The 21096-nt window shown below is 41.5% G+C and overlaps 1 protein-coding gene across 1 annotated transcript in view; it reads left to right on the forward strand.

The window, feature by feature from the left end:
* Positions 1-20128, forward strand: part of mms22l (MMS22-like, DNA repair protein) — a 44952-nt gene extending 24824 nt beyond the window's left edge. The window contains exons 10-25 of the mRNA XM_007230946.4: positions 718-888; positions 1010-1072; positions 1944-2063; positions 2158-2393; positions 7079-7588; positions 11375-11559; positions 12631-12781; positions 12876-13000; positions 14003-14148; positions 14867-15023; positions 16091-16281; positions 16378-16589; positions 16699-16865; positions 18342-18438; positions 19301-19468; positions 19927-20128. Coding sequence (XP_007231008.3) covers positions 718-888; positions 1010-1072; positions 1944-2063; positions 2158-2393; positions 7079-7588; positions 11375-11559; positions 12631-12781; positions 12876-13000; positions 14003-14148; positions 14867-15023; positions 16091-16281; positions 16378-16589; positions 16699-16865; positions 18342-18438; positions 19301-19468; positions 19927-20002 — 2775 coding nt within the window. The 3' untranslated portion in view covers positions 20003-20128. The remainder of the gene's footprint in view (positions 1-717; positions 889-1009; positions 1073-1943; positions 2064-2157; positions 2394-7078; positions 7589-11374; positions 11560-12630; positions 12782-12875; positions 13001-14002; positions 14149-14866; positions 15024-16090; positions 16282-16377; positions 16590-16698; positions 16866-18341; positions 18439-19300; positions 19469-19926) is intronic.
* The last annotated feature ends 968 nt before the right edge of the window (positions 20129-21096 follow it).

Consider the following 21096-nt stretch of genomic DNA (forward strand, 5'->3'; position numbering starts at 1 on the left):
GTTTTGCAATAATGAATTATTATCGTCCATTCCTTAATTCCTCTATAATGGCTTTGATTGATCTAATTAGCTTTTATTTAAAAAAAAATTCTGTTCCGCCCTAAATGCTGCAGCCCCTGCTGTCTGTTGCGCCATTTAAGGTGGAACGGGAAAGTTAGATAGCTAGCTACCGAGACAAACTTCTAGCAGTCTTTTTTTTGTGCTTTTTATGAAGAATTTGGCCATAAAACATTGAAACTACACATTATTCTATGGCAATATAGTGCTAATCGTCACTTTTAACAAGAAAAATATTTACATTTGTTGGGTTTTTTTTTGGTCGCTTGTTTTGCCATCTTACCAGTGATTCTCATACCACTAGTTTTGAAGTATTGGGGTAGGACCAAGAGGTGAAATGGGATTGGAGAACTAATTTTGAAATTGTACAAGGAACACTCGACCTAATGATAATAAAACATTTGAAATTGTGATTATAAAAATGTAAGGGATTAAATATTAATGCACACATTGAGGAAAAAATATACTTATTTTAAAGATCAATGTCTGGCTTATTAAAATTAATATCGGCTCAATAAAATGTACATTGATTTGGATGGGAAAAATATTTTTTAAACCCACCACAGTAATATAAATACATACTGAGTGTGCACCCTGATAAAGAAAGTATAGTGATTTATTTCCTAATATACATACATTAATGTTGGCCTGTTTCCTCAGTCGTTTTGGGGCTATCTGAACGCACTGCTGCAAGCTGTACTGAAGGGGGCGCCGTCAGGTGACACAGGGCTGCCGACACACTGTAAAGATCCCCTGGGGTTCACCTGGTGGTTCCTTACGCACATCGCCCAGCTTGGCATGCACAGCCGCAACGGATCACTGCAGAGTGAGGTATGGCATCATTACACAGTGTGATGGAGTATTTACTGTAGCTCAGCCCATACAATCTGATTGGTTGAAAAGTGAAAAAGTGGAAAAGTTAAATACAGCTGTGGGTTTGTTTGTCTTTCAGAAACAGATGGAGGACAACTGGAGCTTTGTATTGGAGCTGCTGAAATCCAGCTGTGATTTGAAGGTAAAGCATTAGGTTTTAGGTTTGGCTACTCGGTAGGCTAGGTTTGGTGATATCCAGGTGTCTCCAGGTCTCCTTCAGGCTGCCTTTAATTTTCCCCAAAATCGATAGTGTGCCTTATAATCCGGTGCACCTTATGTATGAATTTTACCAGTCAAGTTGTAAGGAGCAGTAAAGCTACTTTATAATCATGCTAAGTTCTAGCTCTTTCGCAGTTTAGAGGTGAGTATTATCGGCCTGTAGCCTGCTCCTAACCCCGGCTAGCACTGCTAGAGCAGCATTTACATTAGCTGCTAACCACGCTAAGTGCTAGCTCTTTCGCCGTTGAGAGGGGAGTATATTGGACTGTAGCCTGCGCGTTTACCTTGTTAAAACAAGCTAAGTGGGGATGAACCTCTAGCTAAATCCCCCTATAACTGGAACAGTCAGGGTTCCTCAGTGTAGCGCTGTCGGGCGGCATTTGCTAGTGCTAGCAGTTAGCTGCTAATGCTGATGCTGATGCTGCTGCACCCAGCCTTAGTGGAAATCTGGATATTTAAACTTACTGTAAATAAATATAAGTGCTTTATTCAACCAAGTAAACAGTTTTTTAGGAGAGAAATCTGTGTAGATTAACATCCAGCACTCGTTTGAATAAAAGGAAAAGTTATTTTTTTCTTTCAAAAATTACAGTTTTGTTTACTTAGCTTAGCTTTACTTAACTTAACTTACCCCCTCACTCCCACTCAGCAGTGAATTAGAAGAAAAACATGGCCACACCCATGTTCCTTCCTAGTGTTGCATAATGCGCCTTAGTGTTTCTTATAGTGTGAAAAATACTGTATACTTTTTTTTTAATACCATTAACCCTTTTTTTTTTTTAAATGAATCTCAGGCTGCCTTGCAGGAGGAGCAGGTGCGCATGCATGTGCACTGCTGTCTCTCTCTCAGTCTGCTGTGGGGAACCAACACTAGTGCTGTTAACACGCTATGGGAATACTACAGCAAAAACCTGGTATGTCATCAATCACAGCAACGCCACATACAGAAACAGCATAGGTAATATTCGCAGCATCTTGCATTTATCACATTTTTCTATCTGAATTCAGAACGGATCGTTCTCTGTGCCGTGGCTGGGTGTTTCTGGTTTGGGCAGCATTAGCCCCACCCCCCTTACCCTGCTGGAACAAGCCAAAAACTGCTGCAGCCCCGACCCCGTGACCTCCGCCAGCCACCTCCAGCTCTACCGCTCTGCCAACTCCTTCCTCATCTTCCTGCGGATGCTGGCGTTACACCTGAACCAGGACAGTGCACCTGGAGCACCATGGAGGCAGATCAAGGGCAGGTGAGCGGACAGGGATACACACGGTGTCTAAAAGTAATCAGACAGCCCTTCTAAGGAGTTGAACTCCTTTTTGTAAACCTACATAGAATAGCACTGATTAAGTGTATGGGGGAGCAGCTATAAGCACCTGAGGCTGAGGTAATCATACCCATGGCTGACAGTGTCCAGGTTTAGTGGCTTTTCTGTATTTTGAACAGAGCACATTGCTTAGCTTACAACTACAGTGGCACTGTTTTTTTTTTTTTTTTTTTTTTTTGGTTTTCTCCCCCCACCGGCTTTCAGAAAGTGCCCCCATCCTGTGGCCATCTTAAATGGCCATTAAAAAATTACTGTACTTTTTTTGCACTGTAAGGCAAAATAAGGCTGATTATAAGGCGCACTAACAATTGAGCATCTATTTTTTGGTGTATTTTTATACATAAGGTGCACTGGATTATAAGGCACATTATGCTACACTAGTAAGGAACAACGGTGTTGGCATGTTTTCCTTCTCTTTTTGGAAGTCTTGCCGCTGGGTGGTGGTGGTTGGCTAAGCTAAGCTAAGTAAACTGTAATACCTAAAAAAAAAAAAAAAACATTTTCTTTCAAAGTCAAATGAGTGCTAGATGTTGATCTACACAGATTTCTCTCCTGAAAACTGTTTATCTGGGTGAGTAAAGTGCTTCCGTTTAGTTACAGTAAGCTTAGATTTCCTGAATTTCACTAAGGCTAACCACTAGCGCTAGTCAATGCTGTTCGACGACGCTACACTGTGGAACCCTGAGTATTCCGGTAAGCCAGGGTGATAATACCTCTGAACGATGAAAGAGCTAGCGCTTAGCGGCTAATGCTAATCCTGCTCCAGTCTCGGTGCTGGAAAACTAAATTTAAACTCCTATATAACACTGCACTTTAGTGGAGTGGTCCTACTGCTCCTTACAACCTGACTGGTAGAATTTATACATAAGGCGCAATGGGTTATAAGGCGCACTGAAGATTTTTGGGAAAATTATGTAATATATAGTGCAAAAATACAAGTTATTTTGGTCTGTATTAGCAAAACACAGAGCAAAAAAAAAAACAACCCTACCACTAAGACAGTCTAAAAGCTACTGCAGTTTAGTCCAGTTTACAATTAAATGACAAAAAAATAATGTTTCAGACCAGAATATAAAATTGGCTACAACCTTGTCCAACACATCTAACTACACTGAAGGTAAGATGTGTGGCTATCAACTAACTTCCTACAGAGTGTCTGCTATTATTACCAACAGAACATTGAAATTTAAGTTGTGAGATGTGATAAATAATAGTACAATTGATTAATTCCTAAGTGTAGGTCCACCTTTTACATATAACAGAATATTAGAAAACCAGATTTTTAAAAAACAGATTTTTTAAATTGCAAAATTTTAGATAAAAAAAAACAATGGCTATTCTGGGGTGCCGAGTGGTCCAGCAGTCTAAAGTTCTGCCCCTATGATTGAGAGATTGCTGGTTCGAATCCTGATCATGCAGCTTGCCATTAGCTGCCGGAGCCCTGAGAGAGCAAAATTGGCCTTGCTCTCTCTCTAGGTGGGTAGATGTCGCTCTTTCCCCACATCACTCCAGAGGGTGATGTCGATCAGCACAAGGCATCTGTGAGCTGATGTATCAGAACAGAGTTGCTGCGCTGTCCTCCGAGCGCACTATGATGCTACTCAGCAACTCAGTTCAAAATTAGACGGTGGCTGACTTACGTATGGGTAGCAGCTTGAATGGTTGGACAATTGACAATCTAGCTAAAATGGGAGTAAAATGGGGGAAAAAAACTAGTAATACAATTAAATAAAAAAAAAAATGGAAACATATGGAAATGGATACACCTCATACTGCAACCAGCCAGTAGAGGCGCAAGACTTGTGGTGACTTGACTTTCAACACTTTTTTTTTTTAATTTTTTTTAAAGATGCTGCTCTGTCCATGCTTTACTAGTTACTAGTGCACTTATATGGTAGGGGTTTCCAATAAAATGGCCAGCTACAGGTAGGTGAATCCTACATTGATGAATATAAAGATGATTAGCCAAACATTGGCGCAGTGATGTCTAGTCTAGAGACAGGATATCAGTATAATACCAACGCATTGCCTCTGACTTTTTTTCTCTGTCTCTCTCTCTCTTTCTCCCTCCTTCACTTTTTCTTTCTCTTTCTTTCTCTCTCTCACACACACTCAGCAGGATTTTCAGCTGGTTATATTGGGGGCAGGTAGGGTGTGTGTGTCCTGCGGTGAGGAATGGTCAGTGTTAGAGGAGTTCATGAGCGCAGAGCTCGCAGCATTGTTTGTGTTTGTTTGTTTGTTTGGCTCTCTGTTTATCCTGGACAGCTTTTTTTTCTGATGAGCAGATGCTACACATTCTCAGAGCCCCGACACACCAACACACACACACTCGCTCACACACACTCACAAATAAGCCCAGCGGGGGGCCCAGTGTGTGTGTGTCTGTAGGGGTTGGCCCAGCCCAGCCTGGTCCCTGCCAGCGCCTGCTCCGCAGCGGCTGGAAAACCGAAAGCCTTCGTTAAGGCGAATTAACCGCCACGCTCATTAGCTAATTAGCCTTCATGTCTGTCGTGTGTCTGAGCACGCTCCAGACAGAGGGAAGTCATTATCCGGATTTATACACGTCCCAGACGTGCACCGACCCCCCGGCAGCCGGAACCGGGAGCGATTCGGAGTTCTGTTCGGGTTTGGAATTTCCTGATGGGTCTTTTATCCATTTGTTTTACTCTAAACTTCCTGTTTATGTCCACCTTTACTCCTCGGTCATTTTATAGAAAAGATTAGTTTAGTTTAGTGTCTCATGATGATTATATGATTTATAATACAATCTATAATACCATATTTTTCGCACTATTAGGCACACTTAAAATCCTTTAATTTTCCCCAAAATCTCTTTAGTGTGCCTTTATGTATGAATTAGTAGAAGTACAGTGTTGGCTCCGAGTGGTCCAGCGGGCTAAGCGCTGCCTCTATGATCAAGAGATCACAGATTCGAATCCTGTTCGTGCAGCTTGCCATTGGCTACCGGAGCCCTGTGAGAGCACAACTGGCCTTGCTCTCTCTGGGTGGGTAGATGGAGCTCTCTCCTCTCCTCACATCACTCCAAAGGGTGTGTTTTCAGCTAAAGACGGTGAAAACAAACAAGTGAGAAGAGATAGAGGGATGTAATGGCCGTGTTGTCTTTTATTTACACACACCGATTCACTCCTTCAGTTGGCACCCTCACTGTTTGGTTGGGATGGAGCCAGAGTGGGGGGTGGTTGGTGGTGTTTTGGGGGAAATGGGGGGGAAATGGGTACTGCTGGAGGGCACGGGGGGGGGGGGGGGGGTATTGATTTCTTTGCTGTGCTGCAAGTCTGTGTGAGTGTGTTTGAGTGCAAGCCAGTAGCCAGTAGTGTGTGTGTGTGTGTTTGACATTTAACATGCTCTTTACAGCCATTTTGCCACACTTCCCCCGAGGATCATACAGCACTTTCAGCTACACACAGAGAAATGTCTGATCACAAAATGAATGTACACAATTCCACAGACAGTTTTCCAGTTTGCTGTATCTGCATGACTTATGTCAACACCTTAGCAACCACCTGGCAAACCCTTAGAAACCATAGCCATGCAATTTGTCTGGTATGATTATAGTGACTGAGGTTTTGCCAGATGGTTACAAAAGTGTTGACATAAATCATGCAGATGCAGCAAACTCCAAACTGCTTATCGTACGGCTGTATATAGCAAGTGTGCAAAGTCCTGCTGGAAAATGAAATCAGCATTTCCATAAAAGTTGTCAGCAGAGGGAAGCATGTAGTGCTGTAAGATTTATGGGAAAACAAAACTGCACTGACTTTAGACTTGATAATAAAACACAGTGGACCAACACCAGCAGATGACATGTCTCTCCAAACCATCACTGATCATCAGTAAATTTTACATTTCATTTGGATATGAAGGAAGCAGAGTCTGGAGGAAGAGTGGAGAGACACACAGTCCAAACTGCTTGAGGTCTAGTGTGAAGTTTCTACCAATCAGTGATGGTTTAGAGTCATTTGCAAATTATATGCTAATGAGGATGATGTGAAGCATGTATCCACATTTTTTTATTGCCATGTTTCCCTTCAAATGAGGAAGTGCCTAAGTAAACCAAAATGTAATTAAAAAAAAAAAAGTTCTGGATGTAATTCAACACAGATTTCTCTCCTGAAAACCACTTTTGGGTGACTAAAGTGCTTCTGTTTATTTACAGTAAGCTTAGATTTTCAGTATTTTGTCTAAGAGTGAGTTTTCAGTGAAGTTCAGGAACTCTGATTCTGTTCTGGTAACCCAGGGTGTTGTTAGCTAGCAGTTTGTCCCACGTAGCTTGTTTTAACACTGTAAACACGCAGACTGCAGTCCGATATACTCTCCTCTGAATGGCGAAGGAGCTAGCGCTGTGGTTAGCGGCTAGTGCTAATGCTGCTGCACCCAGCCTTAGTGCTGGAGAAGCTTCACTGACAACTCACCCTTATATCGCTGCACTTTAGAGAAGTGGCTTTACTGCACTTTAATGCCTGATTTGAATAATTTCATACATAAAATGCACCGAATTATAAGGGACACTGTCGATTTTTGGGAAAATTAAAGCATTTTAATCTTGGTAATACTGTAATCTCAATCTCTCTTTCTCACTCTCATAGGATCTACTCCAAGTTCCACGCCCGTCGCATGGCAGAGTTGTCTGACTCAGGCTTGCATCACTTCCTGTTACTGTTCCTGGTGCTGGCGCGCTGCGGTGACCTGGAAGATGCGGCCGGCAGGGCAAGTGACCTGCTGACCCTGCTGGTGCCCGGCTCGGTGTCCCCAACCCTGTGTGCCCTGCAGTGGCGCGGGCAGCTGGCACTCCTGCTGCTGTTCGGTGGGCATGGCCTGGACCTGGCCCCGCTGGCATCCAAGCTCTCGTCCTCCTTCACCAACGCCGCCCGCGAGTTCTACCTGAAGACCACAGAGCCGGCCCGCCGGGCAGCGCTGTGGCAGCCTCTGTCTGCGTACCTGGAGGGCGCGGCGGAGCTGTGGCAGACCAGCACCACCCTGTGCCAGTCTGAGGAGGCTCTGCTTGGAGAAGGCTTTGGCCTGCTGCTGCCAGCCTGCCGTACCTCAGAGCTGAACACGGCACTGAGCTTCCTGTTGACTGCACTGACACAGCTAAGGTCAGTATCCACACACACACACACACACACACACACATACACACTGAAACTCACAAAAACACACACACACTGCACTTTTGACCTTCGTTCTCCAGGTGGGCTCCAAAGTCTGCCGTATCTCTGTCTTTCTCATGCTGGCGAAAGGCTGGACGGTCACTAAGTTCATCTGTCCATAATGGTAGTGTGTGTGTGGGGGACCTGGAGCCACTGCGTATGTGTCTCTGGAGGTCCGCAGCCCCCGGGTCATACTCTACAGGTGTTGGCAGAAAGCTGCGTTGGGTTTCAGTGGTGTGTGTGTGTGTGTATGTGTGTGTGTGTGTGTGTATGAGTGCCAGAGGGAAAGAGTGTGTGTGAAAAGGCCAGAGAGTGTGAGAGGAAAAGAAAGAAGCGTGTGGAGAAGATGGTGTGTGTGTGTGAGGGGAACGGAAGGGACAGTGCGTCAGAGGACTGTGAAGACTTTGTGTGTGTGTGTGTGTGTGTGTGAGAGAGAGAGAGAGAGAAACAGAGAGTTCACTGCAGGGACGATGGTGTGTCTTACATTCCCACAAGTCACAGAGAGCATCTGGCCATTTCATAACAAAAGTGTGTGTGTGTGTGTGTGTGTGTTGTTTTATTGACACAAACGCTCTTTCATTTATTTATTTGAAATAAACTGATAATTCACACCTTGGTGAGACTGATGATCAAGATTATAATCCAGTCCAATGTTTCACTATTATGGTGCATCTTTTTCTTCTATACAGGAATTCTTTTTCCTCATTGCATCATTGCTACTCATTGCACTACCTGCTATTGTTAAGTAAAGTATCTAATTATTCATAATGTATCCCGAAATTTAGTAGACTCAGAGATTATTTTAATTTATTACAAAAATCTAGGACCGATATTGTTAGGGTAATATTAAAAACAGCTACAAGGCAAGTAGAAACTAAATGTTGTAAATAATTTTATTGCTGATGAGAGTGTTGTATATACAGAGCTGGTTTTAATGTTGTGGCTGATTTGTGTTTGTTCCATATATAAATTAATATTATGCCAAATATAAAGTTACTGAGTTTAACTGAGAGCTTTAATGGAATGTGTGCGAGACAAAGAAAGAGAGTGAGTGAGAAAAACAGAGAAGGGTGTCTTCAGCACAGTGACACTGTTTGGTCAGTTTGGAGGAAAATGAAGTGGAGGAAAGGCTCTATAAGTAACCTGCTGGATTAGCATCGTGCTAACCGGACGTAGTGTGAATCAGCCCCGATAAACACACTCACACAGACACACTTGGGAGGTCATGAGGGAAATACAAGATCAAATGATATGCATAGTTAAGAACATGTAGAAGCTTACTAGGACGTCAATATGCGTACCTGTTACGAAAAAAGCGTAACCACATGTTGGCAGGTCTGAATCGATTTAGAACTGTCCGTGTCCCAATCGAGATACATCTAACAATCAAAAATTTCCCCCACCCCTATTAATAAAGCATGCACTCATCCCTCAGTATAGAAGCAGCGTCACTAATGTAAATCTTCTCCGTTAAGTCAGTTCCCAGCATGCTCGGGTTGGGGGCCGCTCGTTAGCTCATTAATAGCTGATAAGACGCAGTCGGACAGTGTGATTGACACACACAATCACACACACACACACACACACACACTGACCCAGTTTAAGAGAACCGGCACCCGTCCATCCGTCCCCACAAATTACTCTTAATTCCTGACCGCTGGGTGCTATCACTGTGATTAATGCGTTTTCAGCAACACAATTAACGTGTAATTACAGCCGTGTGTAAATGAAGCTGCCGAGCTTTAGCTGAATTAGCCCGTGGAACACACACACCGCCTCCGACTGCATCTGACCAGTGATACACACACGCATGACACGAGCCAAGAGCCACCCGCAGTCTAATTCACCTCATCTCATTCTGTCCCACGATCCTGCGCGCGTGTGAGGTGAGCCAATTGCCACCGAGGCGACCCCCGCCGTGTGCCGGGCCGCTAATCGAGTTCTCGGTAATCGATTAATCAGGTTTCTCTCCTGCTGTGCTCTCCCCTCGTGCCCTGTTTAACTGTGTGTGTGTGTGTGTGTGTGTGTTCATGTACGCGTGTGTGCTTTAGTATTAGTAATAGCAGCATTGTTTTTGATATTCATACTATTATTAATATAATTATTAGTGTTACTCCTTAATACACATTTTGTCACCTCATATATACATGCAGATCATGGGACAGTTCAAAATAAATAAATAATGATCATCATTATAATAATAATTATTATTTTTATTATAGTCATAGTAATAACTAACAGTTCTAAAAAAAAATGTCAGAATTAATTAATTCATTAATAAAATAAAATGAATAAAGGCAGAAAAAACATTTTTCTTTTTTTTCAGCGTCAACCCACTACTAGTAATAATAATAATACTTATATAACCATATTATTATTATTTTTATTATTATTATTATTATTATTATTGTTGTTGTTGTTATTAGCAAATAAAACAATAGGAATTACAAGAATATTATTAATAAAAAAAGTGTCAAAAAGTACTTTAAACAGTGACAGTTAAAAATAAATAAATAATAATAATAACAGTAATAAAAAGAATATAAAATAATAAATTCAGATAAGGGCAAAAATAAACACTTAATTCGTTTTTTAAGCGTAAAAACAACTCTCACTAATATTATTATTATTATTATTATTATTATGTAATAGCGATAATAACAATAGAAATGAAAAGAATATTAATATTGAAAAAAAATAAAGTCTTGCTTTTAAACAGTGACAGTTAAAAACAATTAAATAATAATAGTATTAAAAAGAATAAATATGTCAGAATTAATGTTTTTTAAGCTTAAAAACAACTTCAATGTTATTATAATTATTATTATCAACAGACTTCACAAATTAACAGATTTTGATTGCAATAATAGCACTAAACTAAGTTATATTTTGTATATTTTGTACCATAAGCTGGACTTAAAATCCCTTAATTTTGACAAAAAAAATCAAGTGCGCCTTATATCAGTCAGGTATTAAGGAGCAGTAAAACCACTCAGCTGAAGTACAGCGTTATAAAGCAGTTTTAGTGAAGTTTCTTCAGACTGGAGCAGTTTTAGCTCTAGCTGCTAACCATGCTAAGCTCTTTTGCTGTTCAGAGGAGAGTATATCGGACGGTAATGTGCATATTTACCGTGTTAAAAGAATCGCTAGCTGATAGTGCCCTGGTTCACTGGAACACTCAGGGTTCCTCAATGTAGCGCTAAGCACTGCTAACCACGGCTGGCTAACGCTACTGCTAACTGCGCTAAAACTGTGCTGGAATTCTAAGCTTACTGTAAATAAATGGAAATGCTTTAATCTCCCAAATAAACAGATTTCAGGAGAGAAATGTATGTATGAAAATAGACCAGAAAATAGACTTTCATTAATAGTGCGCCTTATAATCTGGAGTCCCTTATAATGCGAAATATATGGTAACGATAAAGAATAGATATGTGAATTTGGCAGAAATATATATATATTTTTAATATTAGCATTATTTTAAATGTGTTATAAGTTAAAAAGTCACTCTCAATAATAATACTAATAATTTAGTACATGGTATTATTATATAGTATTAAAATTAGTATTAAAGTAATAATAAGTTAACAGTTAATAGTTAACAGTGTGTGAATTAAATAAATAAATATTTATATAATTCTATCTTTTTTTTCATTCTATTTCTCTTTCTCTCCCTCTTTCTATTTCTCTCCCTCTCTCTTTCTCTCTCTCTCTCTCTCTCTCTCTCTGTAGGAGTGTGCAGCAGCGGTTTAAGCAGCTTGGTCCCTCTGACTGCCCCAGTTGGGCTCCTCCTCCCAGTGTGGTTAAAGAGCGCCACCTAGCGGTAGCCGTGGCTCTGTGGACTCATTTCTTCCCGTTTCTGCGCAGCTTGAGGCTCTCTCAGACCCCCCCGCCACAGCTGGCTGACGCAGCCACAGGTCAGAGCGTGAGAGGGGCTGAGGGGTTGATAGGGAGAAAAAGCTAAATACAAACAATGCTGTGTTTAGATATGTTAATGAACCTACAGTCTGTGTTTATAGCTATAGGTAACAGAGACTCATATACCAGAGTCTTAAACCACACAAGCAAGACTGTTGCTACTTTAAACAAAGCGGACATGCTGGTTTATTCAGGTTAATGGAGTCTTACGTTTTAGTAAACCCAATGAACAAGCATTTAATCTCAGCAAAATAATCGAGGTTATGTCCATATATTGTACAACAATTTAATAATTCTACAGTAACAGTTATCATGACGTAATTCTCTTTTAACTTTACTCTTGTCTTCTAAACCCCTTGTAAATGGAGCCAGGTGTGTCATGTCTGGGTCAGACTGATGCCCACCTCCAGGGTTGCCAGGTCCAACCAAAGTATGCCCAAAATCAATCTAAAACCCACCCTTCAGAAGCTTAAAGTAGCCCAAAATATATGTCTGTCACACATTTGAAGCAAATGTCAAAACAACTGAGTGTACGACTTTATTTTGTATTTTATTTATAAGAGTTTTACTATCAGTACTGCTTTTACCTTAAAGTGATTTAACAATACTGTAACTTTAGTTGTTTAGTTAAGTTCTTTTATAACAGTTTCATATCCCAGTCAACAATATTTAATAGTAACATAATTAGCAAAAAAAACTGACTTTTATTTACTAATTTCTGTTCTTGTTCCCTCCTAAACCCTCTTCTCTCCTCTTTAACATTTTTTTTTAATCGCCTTGTGAGTTGGGCGCCCCCTGCTGTTCGGTTGCAGAAAGCTGTGTTACCCCACCCATCCCCATAGGTTTCAATGGCAAAACAGACAACTTTCAATCACGTTTCTTTCCAATATACTGAAATTCTACCTCCATTATTTAAATGCAACAGCTAGTGTAACCTCTGCTTATATTGTCAAATTTTTATATCCCCACAGAATTCTTTTTTTAAAACGTTATTCAGCTCTATTAAGGATCATTTTCATTGAATGAATGGGAATGGCAACACAACGTTTTACAGTCTCTGGTTTCACCAGGTTTCACTCTGTTGGCACTGGACATGCCCAACTCCGCCCCCCAAGACCTTCAGCCACACCCACTCCAGTCTGTAATGAACAGCTTCGGCTGGGATGAAATGCTCTGCCCCCTGCTGGTGACTCGCTACCTCAGCAACCTGCTGCAGAATGGGTACCTCACTTTTCTTTGAATACGTTTCTTTAACAGTGAATGAGATCTATATGAGCTGATGTTTTATTCTGAACTCTTCTCTCCGGTGCTGCAGGGAGCTGGTGGGCTGGATGGGGTCTGGTTCCGGTTCCGGTTCCGCTCAGGCTCTGTGTGTGAGAGCATGGATTCGCTGTGTTTTACAGCAGCATCTACACAAAACCCCTGACAACAGCAGAGCAGGTACACCCCACACCAGACACACTCATTAAGCCTCAACGCAGTATTATAAACTCCAGTTATGATTTATTGCCTTTACTGTATAAATGACATGCACAGATAAATAAACAGAGTAGATTGAGAGACAGACAGACACTCAGACAGAGGCTGACTTTCAGTTGAATAGATTGTCCAGCAATCTGTCTATATATCCACCTGTCTGCCTGTATTGTTCTGTCAATACCTGTCCGTAATTCAAACATATAGCCACGCATATAGGTAAAGAGACAGAAAGTCATACCCATAAATGGACCCAGTTCTACCAAAGGGTACACAGATAGACAGACAGCCCTACATGTGGATACAGAGACAGACAGACTAATGGACATACACATAAATAGGTAAAATTCTACAAAAGGGTACAGAGACGGGCATACACAGTTGTAGACAGGCAGATAGTCAGACAGATGGGTAGAGAGACAGTCCTACAAGATGGATGGAAAGATAGACAAATAGTTAGACATATTAGTCGATAGACAGAAACACATAAGGAAAGAGAGACATAATGATGGGTAGATATACAGCCTTTGAGATTGGTAGAAAGAGAGACAGACAGATATGTAGGCTGACAGACAGTTATACACATAAGTAGACAATTTTTTACAGAACAGTACAGAGACAGACAGACAGGTTTGAAGAAAAGTAGTCATGCAGATGGAAAGAGAGAGAGACAGATAGTTAGGTAGATGGATTGATAGAAAGATAGACTGATGAGTAGACAGATTGGTATGGAAGGGTAGACAGGAAATGGGTAGGAAGACAGTTACACATGGGTAGAGAGATATATGTTGTATGTAGTGACCGAAATCAAAGAGGTAGACAGACAGGCATACAGTCATACAGATTTGTAGTTGCCTCTTCTTACAGATGACAGAAAATTGAAATGATGTATTTTTTCCTGGGTTAAACAGTTGTTTATATATTTGTGTGTGTGTTTGGGGGGTGTGTGTGTGTGTGTGTGTGTAGGTAAGGTGCTGGATGAGCAGTTAGCTGAGTTAACCAGGCTGGTGCTGCGGCTTCCAGAGGTTGATTCCCTGCTGCAGAGAGCGAGTCTCCAGGCCCCCACTGCAGGAAAGCATGAGCCTAAACCTGCACTGGCACTGTTCATCAAAGTAAGACCACACACACACTATTTAAGTCGTCACATAACTATTGTTTCAATTGGGGGCTCCAAATGGTCCAGCGGGCTAAGCGCTGCCACTATGATCAGGAGCTCGTCGATCTGAATCCCGGTCATGCAGCTTGCCATCTGCTACCGGAGCCCTGAGAGAGCACATTTGGCTTTGCTCTCTCTGGGTGGGTAAATGGCGCTCTCTCCTTACATCACGACTAGGGTGATGTCGCTCAGCACAAGGCATCTGTGAGATGATGTATCAGAATACATCATCGTCGCTGCCCTTTCCTCCGAGTGCGCTGTGATGCTAATCGGCAAAAAAAACTAAAAATTGCTTCGATTGAAGAGCACATGAACCTTTTAGGAGTGCATTAGTAAGCAGCATAGTGTACCTAAATTATGTGACTGCATTTATCTTTAACATTAAAAATCAGATCTGTTTTGGAGAAATTAATATTTAACTTAGCTGAAAGTTAAAGTGCTAAAAATGTATCATCATCATGTGGCCCACACATCCACCTTTTTGCCAGTCCATTTTTATTTTCATGTTATTAAAGACTAGGTGTGGCATGATACAATTTTTCATGCCCAATATTCATATCGATTGTACAGCCTTGAGTATCTGCCGATACCATTCCGTACACCTCTAATAAAGACGCACGTGTTTCACTTAGTGATAGTATTTGTGTGTGTGTGTGTGTGTGTGTGTGTGTTAGTCAATAGGTCGTGTGTATTCCAGTCTGCAGCTGCTGTCCGAGCGCTCCTCTCTGGTGTGTAAAGCGCTGGAGTACTTGGGTGACGTGCTGAAGTTTATTAAACCCTACCTGCTGAACCGCAGCTCGGATGGACTCCACCTCACCTACTGGACACTTGGTGGGCAACACACACCTACTACTACTACTACTGCATACTACATACTAGACAGACTATACACACTTAAGGAGAAGGAGGAGTTGCACCCTGGTTATCTGCAAATCTTTGCATGCAGTTATGTCTCAGGAAGATATGTTAATGACTACAGTTGTGTTCTGGTTAGACACTGGGTTTTTCCCTATAAAAAAGGCTCTCAGATGTTACTTTTGAGTAGTGTACCTCCTGGTGAAAGTTCTCTGACCTCCAGGCATACCTTTATGATGTACCATATTTTTAAGGTGCACTTATAATCCAGTGAATTCTACCAGTCAGGGTGTAAGGAGCAGTAAAACCACTCCGCTAATTACACTGTTATACAGGAGTTTCAGTAAAGTTTCTCCAGCAGCAGTATTAGCATTAGCCGCTAACCGCATTTACTAGCGCTGCTGCTAAGTGCACTAACATATTGGAAATATAAACTTACTGTGAATAAATGGAAGCGATTTACCCACCCAAATAAACAGTTTTCAGGAAATAAATCTGTGTAGATTAACATTTAGAGCTCGCTTGACTTAAAAAAAAAAAGTAGTGTCGCTTAAAATGCACCTTGTGTATGAAAATAGACCAGAAAATAGACATTCATGCCTTATAGTCCGAAAAATACTGAACACAAAAAAAATTGACAAAGTGCATCGCTGGGAACAGATGATTCCACGTTCTGTTACTATGTATTCTCAAGCAGTTGCATTGTTTGAACCCCAGAGGTCAGAATTCCGCTAGTGCTGCCCAGAGAACCAGTGGGCGTAAGCAAAGGGTGAAGGACACGTCAATCATTTTAGACTGGAGCCAATCACACAACCGCTTTTTGATGTCAGTCACTTTTTTTTTTTAACCCAGTCAACAGCAAGTTCATGTAGCTGTCCATCATTTTTTGTTGCAGCCTCCTAAAAGGGTTTGTTATGGATGTCGTGTCTCTTGGCTTAAGGGAATCCTCCAGGCTGCAGTGCCTCTGTCTTGACAACCACCTGATAAACCGGAGACAAAATCTTTCTGTTGCTAATGCTAATGCTGCCGCTGTTTGATTTCAGGCTGTGTGGTGAAGCAGTGGAGCCCCCTGCTGGCCACAACCAAAGGGCAGCCACTGCTGCTGCGTATAGTTGACGTCTTGCTCCTACCTCGTTCACTGCTGCAGCAGGACAAAGCCCCGTCCACACAGGACAAGACCCCGCCCACTCAGGTGCTTTCTGCCCTAAAGGAAACGCTCCCGCTGTATCTGCAGGTGATTTAACAGTTACTGCTTAATGTCATTATAATATTACTCTGAGAGTGTTTGCATTACTCTTATTATATATGCGTGTGTGTATGTGTTCTGCAGGGTCTCTCTATAGCTGCGAGTGTGTCTCAGACACAGGGTGTGTATCTGAGGCAGCAGCTGCGCAATGTCATAGTCCAATACCTGAGCCGCTTTCTCCCAGCCACGCCCACCGCAGGAGCTGTGGCCAATCACCCCGTGCTCTTGTCTGGTTGTGAGGCCACACCCAGCCCACGAGGGGCAGTGCTAAGGAAGACTATCATGCTGGTGCTGAGGTACTGTATTCCTTCATTTACATATCACTTATTTTTTAAATGTCATTTTATCCTTTGCCTTTAAAAAAAAAAGATTTTAAAATGTAAGTTTCGGGTTATTTGGATGCAGGGATAATTTCCTGCAGTTTAAAGGCCACGCCCCTCCTCCTCGACTGGCTGCAGTGCTGTCTTTCCAGCTGGAGCTGCTGAGAAGAAATAATGACTCTGATCCCGACCTCCTAACCGTAACTCTCCCACCGGTGCTGCGCTGTCTGATGCTTGTCAACGAGCCACAGGGTAGACAAACAAACAAACACACACACACACACACAAAACATTTCATGCCACTGACATAATGATAATACAAGTATACCCTTTCACAGTGTACCTTTATTTATTTTGAATATTCAGACATTGTAAAACAGTATAAAACAGACTCTGGATGTAGTGAAACATAATTACAAGTACACACATTTGCCTAATAGCCCACCTTCACTCCCCCTCAGTGAAGGCCAATGCTCCCAACAGGCTAAAAGCTATTTTTACACAATTAAGAAACTGAAAGTAGCTCCACTATGGCGTCACATCAATGTAAAAATTTGAGTGTGCAAAAATACAAGGTGAAAAAAAATTAACCAGCGTGATTTAACATTTTGCGTGTGCAAATTAACTTCTCGTGAGCACAAATGTGAAACTAGTGAGCAAAAAAAAGGCAGTAGTGTGCGCGCTGAAGAGAATGTTGCTCTCGAGCTTCATTTTTTTCCTCACAAGTGTTTTTTTTTTCCCGCGTGAATTACCTGCCGCAGCAGTTTGTGCTCGACTGAGTTTTTTGCGCTCGAGTTTTGAAAGGGGTGGTTTTGACAGTTTGGGGGCGGGGCCAGGGTCACCTCCCTCAGCGAACGCTATTGGCTGATATCTCCAGGGTTCGTGACGGACTGCCCACCTCCACGATCGCTCCAGGCGAATGACGGTCGCTACAGGCAAGAGCCCGGGCGGACAGAGCGGGTCGCTCCGGACGCTAAACCCTGGCATACAGAACCAGTGTGCCGGAGACCGGGCAGTTTGGAGGTTAGCAAAGCCTTCTAGCTAACTCTCCTGCTGGCTGCCATCCTTTTTTCCCCGCCCTTTTCCGGCTTGTGGATTTAGGTGGTCCGTCGTGAACCCTGGAGATATCAGCCAATAGCCCCCAAATTGTTAAAACCACCCCTTTCAAAACTCGAGCGCAAAAAACTCAGTCGAGCACAAACTGCTGCTGCAGGTAACTCGCACAGCGTGTGAGAAAAATGAAGCTCGAGAGCATCATTTTCTTCAGCGTGCACAATTCCTTTGTTTTTGTTCGCTAGTTTAACGTTTGTTACAAAATGTTAAAACACGCTGGTTATTTTTTATACCTGGTATTTTTGCGCCCCCGACTTGTATTTTTGCTCCCTCGCCTTTTGACATTGATGTGACACCATACTCCACTCTTTATTGGTTGAATTCTGATATTTAAAATGAGGCACTGATAACTTTAAAAAAGATGCACAGAGTACCTTCAGGTAGTTCTCTGGGAACCGCTATCTCAAAATTAAGTCCCGATAAGTCTACTGATGAACACAAATGAATAGGTAGGGTAGGGGAACATATATATTCAGCATTTTCAGTAATCATTTTTTAAGCTTGTTAATGGTATGGGAGATGTGTCCCTATGTCCCTATCGCTAGCATTGTAAGCCTGTTGGGAGCATAATGATTGCCTATACGTTAAATGACACGTTGTGTATGTGTGTTTCAGTAAAGAGGCTGAGTGCAGACTGTCTGCAGCTGATGGTGGAGAGATGTTTGTGTGCAGCTGGAGATCAGCCGTGTGAGCAGCTCATCAATGTTTTCCGGTAAACCTGTCACTGCTCTCTCTACAACACAGATACTGTAGCTTCATCATTCATATACTACTAGTGCATCTCAAAAAAATTTGAATATAATTGGAAAGTTACTTTATTTCAGTAATTCAGCTGAAAAGCGTGAAACTCATATCATATAGATATATTACACACAAAGTAGAGAGAATCTTAGAGAGAGGCTTAAATCGGTACCACTTTAAAATAAGACTACCTTTATAAACGGTTTATAAATGGTTTACAATTAGTGTATTAATGGTTACTAATTAGGTTGTAAATGCCTTAAATCATTAATAATCAGTTACACATACGTAGAAGAGGCAACATTGACCTGTTGTTTGCCAAATAGTGAACCCCTTTATTGTTGTCCTTTCTATGTACGTGTTATAACTGATTATTCATGATGTTTAAGCCATTTACTACCTAATTAGTAACCATTAATAAACTAATTTTGAACCATTCATAAACCCTTTATAAAGGTAGTCTTATTTTAAAGTGGTACCCTTAAACGCAAAAATCTGTGTCTCAGAAAATTAGAATATTATATAAGACCAATTGGTACTTTTGGCAGTGTGTCAAGTCCTGCTGGAAAATGAAATCCGCATCTCCATAAAATTTGTCAGCACAGTGGACCAACACCAGCAGATGACATGTCTCTCCAAACCATCACTGATTGTAGAAACTTCTCACTAGAACTCAAGTAGCCTCACTGCTCCCCAGGAGCCACAGTGAAGGATGCCCACCCCTCTGAGCACATATGCTCACTCATTGTGTGTGTTAACTGCACAGATGTGTTATAAATCCTAATGTACAGTATGCATTTATATTAATTGTGTGCGTATGCGTGTGTGTTCAGGACGTTTGTGGAGGAGAATGAAGGTGTGTATGAGCTGCAGGTGTACAGTGTGCTGGAGACCGTAGCCATCCTCAGTCCGTCCACGGTGTCCACTCTGATTCCAGATCTGTCTCGCTGTATGAGAAACACAGAGCAGAAACGAGGACTCGGCAGGAATATCTCTCTCAGGTAAAATAAATAAATAGGTAGATGGCACTATTTCTCTCAACACTCCTAGGGTTATGTCGATCAGCACAAGGCGTCTGTGAGCTGATGTATCAGAACCGAGGCGAGCGCACTGTGATGCTACTCAGCAATGCTGCTTCAGCAGCAGATTGAAAAGAGGCGGTGATTGACTGCATGTATCGGAGGAGGCGTGTGCTAGTTTTTACCCTCCTGGTGTTGGGGCATCACTAGTGAAGGGGAGTACAACTAAAAAGTGTGGGTGGGATTATCGGCATAGCTAAATTAGCGAGAAAAGTCGGATAAAATTAAGAAAAAGGAAAAAACTGATCTCTCTGGCAAAATTAGCACGGGGAAGACTACAATGGAAATGGAAAGAGAAGTTTACAAGAAAATGATTTAATGGAAAATGGGCTGTTTTGTCAATTTATATGTAATTCTCTCTGCTTGTCTCTCTGTCTTAGGAATGGCTATAAGTCTCTCTTGGCGCTTTTGGGAGAAGCAGGTCAGGCTGAGTTGGTCAGTCTGGAGGCAGATTGATTACTCTGACCTGTGTTCATCACTGCTGTCCTGAATGTAAATACTGTATATTATGTGTTGAAAGTCATTTCTGTGTTTTGTATCTGAATATGTGCCAATTTAATAAATTGTTAGAAATGTGTGTTTTTTTATTGGTATTGTTTGACATTATTTGTATTACAGCTGCAGTGCTAAACTTCTGTTTACTTTATACAGTTTGTAACAGTTTATATAATCAGAATATTTGTTTATTAGTGTTTTATATTGTGTTTAATATCTTGTAAACTCTTATTTGCTGTTGTTGGTCGACTACTGATGTGTAATAACTGTTTTATAGTACCATATTTTTTACACTATAAGGCGAACTATCAATGAAGGTCAATTTTCTGGTCCTAGTAAGGAACAGGGGTGTCTCCATGTTTTCCTTCTAATTCAGCCGGTCTAGCCGCTGGGTGTTGGGGGGGAGGTTAACTAAGTTAAGTAAAGCTTATCTAACAAAACTGTAATTCTAAAAAAAATGTCCCATGTAGCTTGTTTTACCGTGGTAAGCGCACAGGTTACAGTCCGGTGTATTTACCTGTGAGCGGCGAAAGAGCTAGCTCTTAGCGCGGTTAGCGACTAATACTAATGCTGCTCCAGCAGTGCTAGGTGGGGTTAGCGGCAGACTACAATTTAATATACACACCACTTTTAAGTGCGCCTTTTAGTGCGAAAAATGCGGTATATTTTGAATAAACTACTTGCAGTACTTAAATACGTAAAATGTTGAATATTTTAGTACTTCCAGCTTAAAAAACACTTCAACTTCTACTGCAGTCACTTTTTTGACAGGGCACTGGATTTCTAGTACTTTATACATGTCTAATAGTACATGTAAAATAGTTATATATAAAAAAAAAAAAAAACAGTCTACCCATTATTTTACCAAATCCTACTTTTTGTATCATGGGATGCTTATTAGTGAACATACAGGTGAATGGCTTAAAGGACTCAGAACAGTCAGATGTATTGCACAATTGCATAACTGTTGATTTTATTGAAATAAGCTTGAATATACAATGACCAATGGACCAATGAATAACTTATTAATTCGTTTCCAGACATTCAAAACATGT

This window comes from Astyanax mexicanus, chromosome 4, assembly GCF_023375975.1.
Source record: "Astyanax mexicanus isolate ESR-SI-001 chromosome 4, AstMex3_surface, whole genome shotgun sequence".
Classification (NCBI taxonomy): Eukaryota; Metazoa; Chordata; class Actinopteri; order Characiformes; family Acestrorhamphidae; genus Astyanax; species Astyanax mexicanus.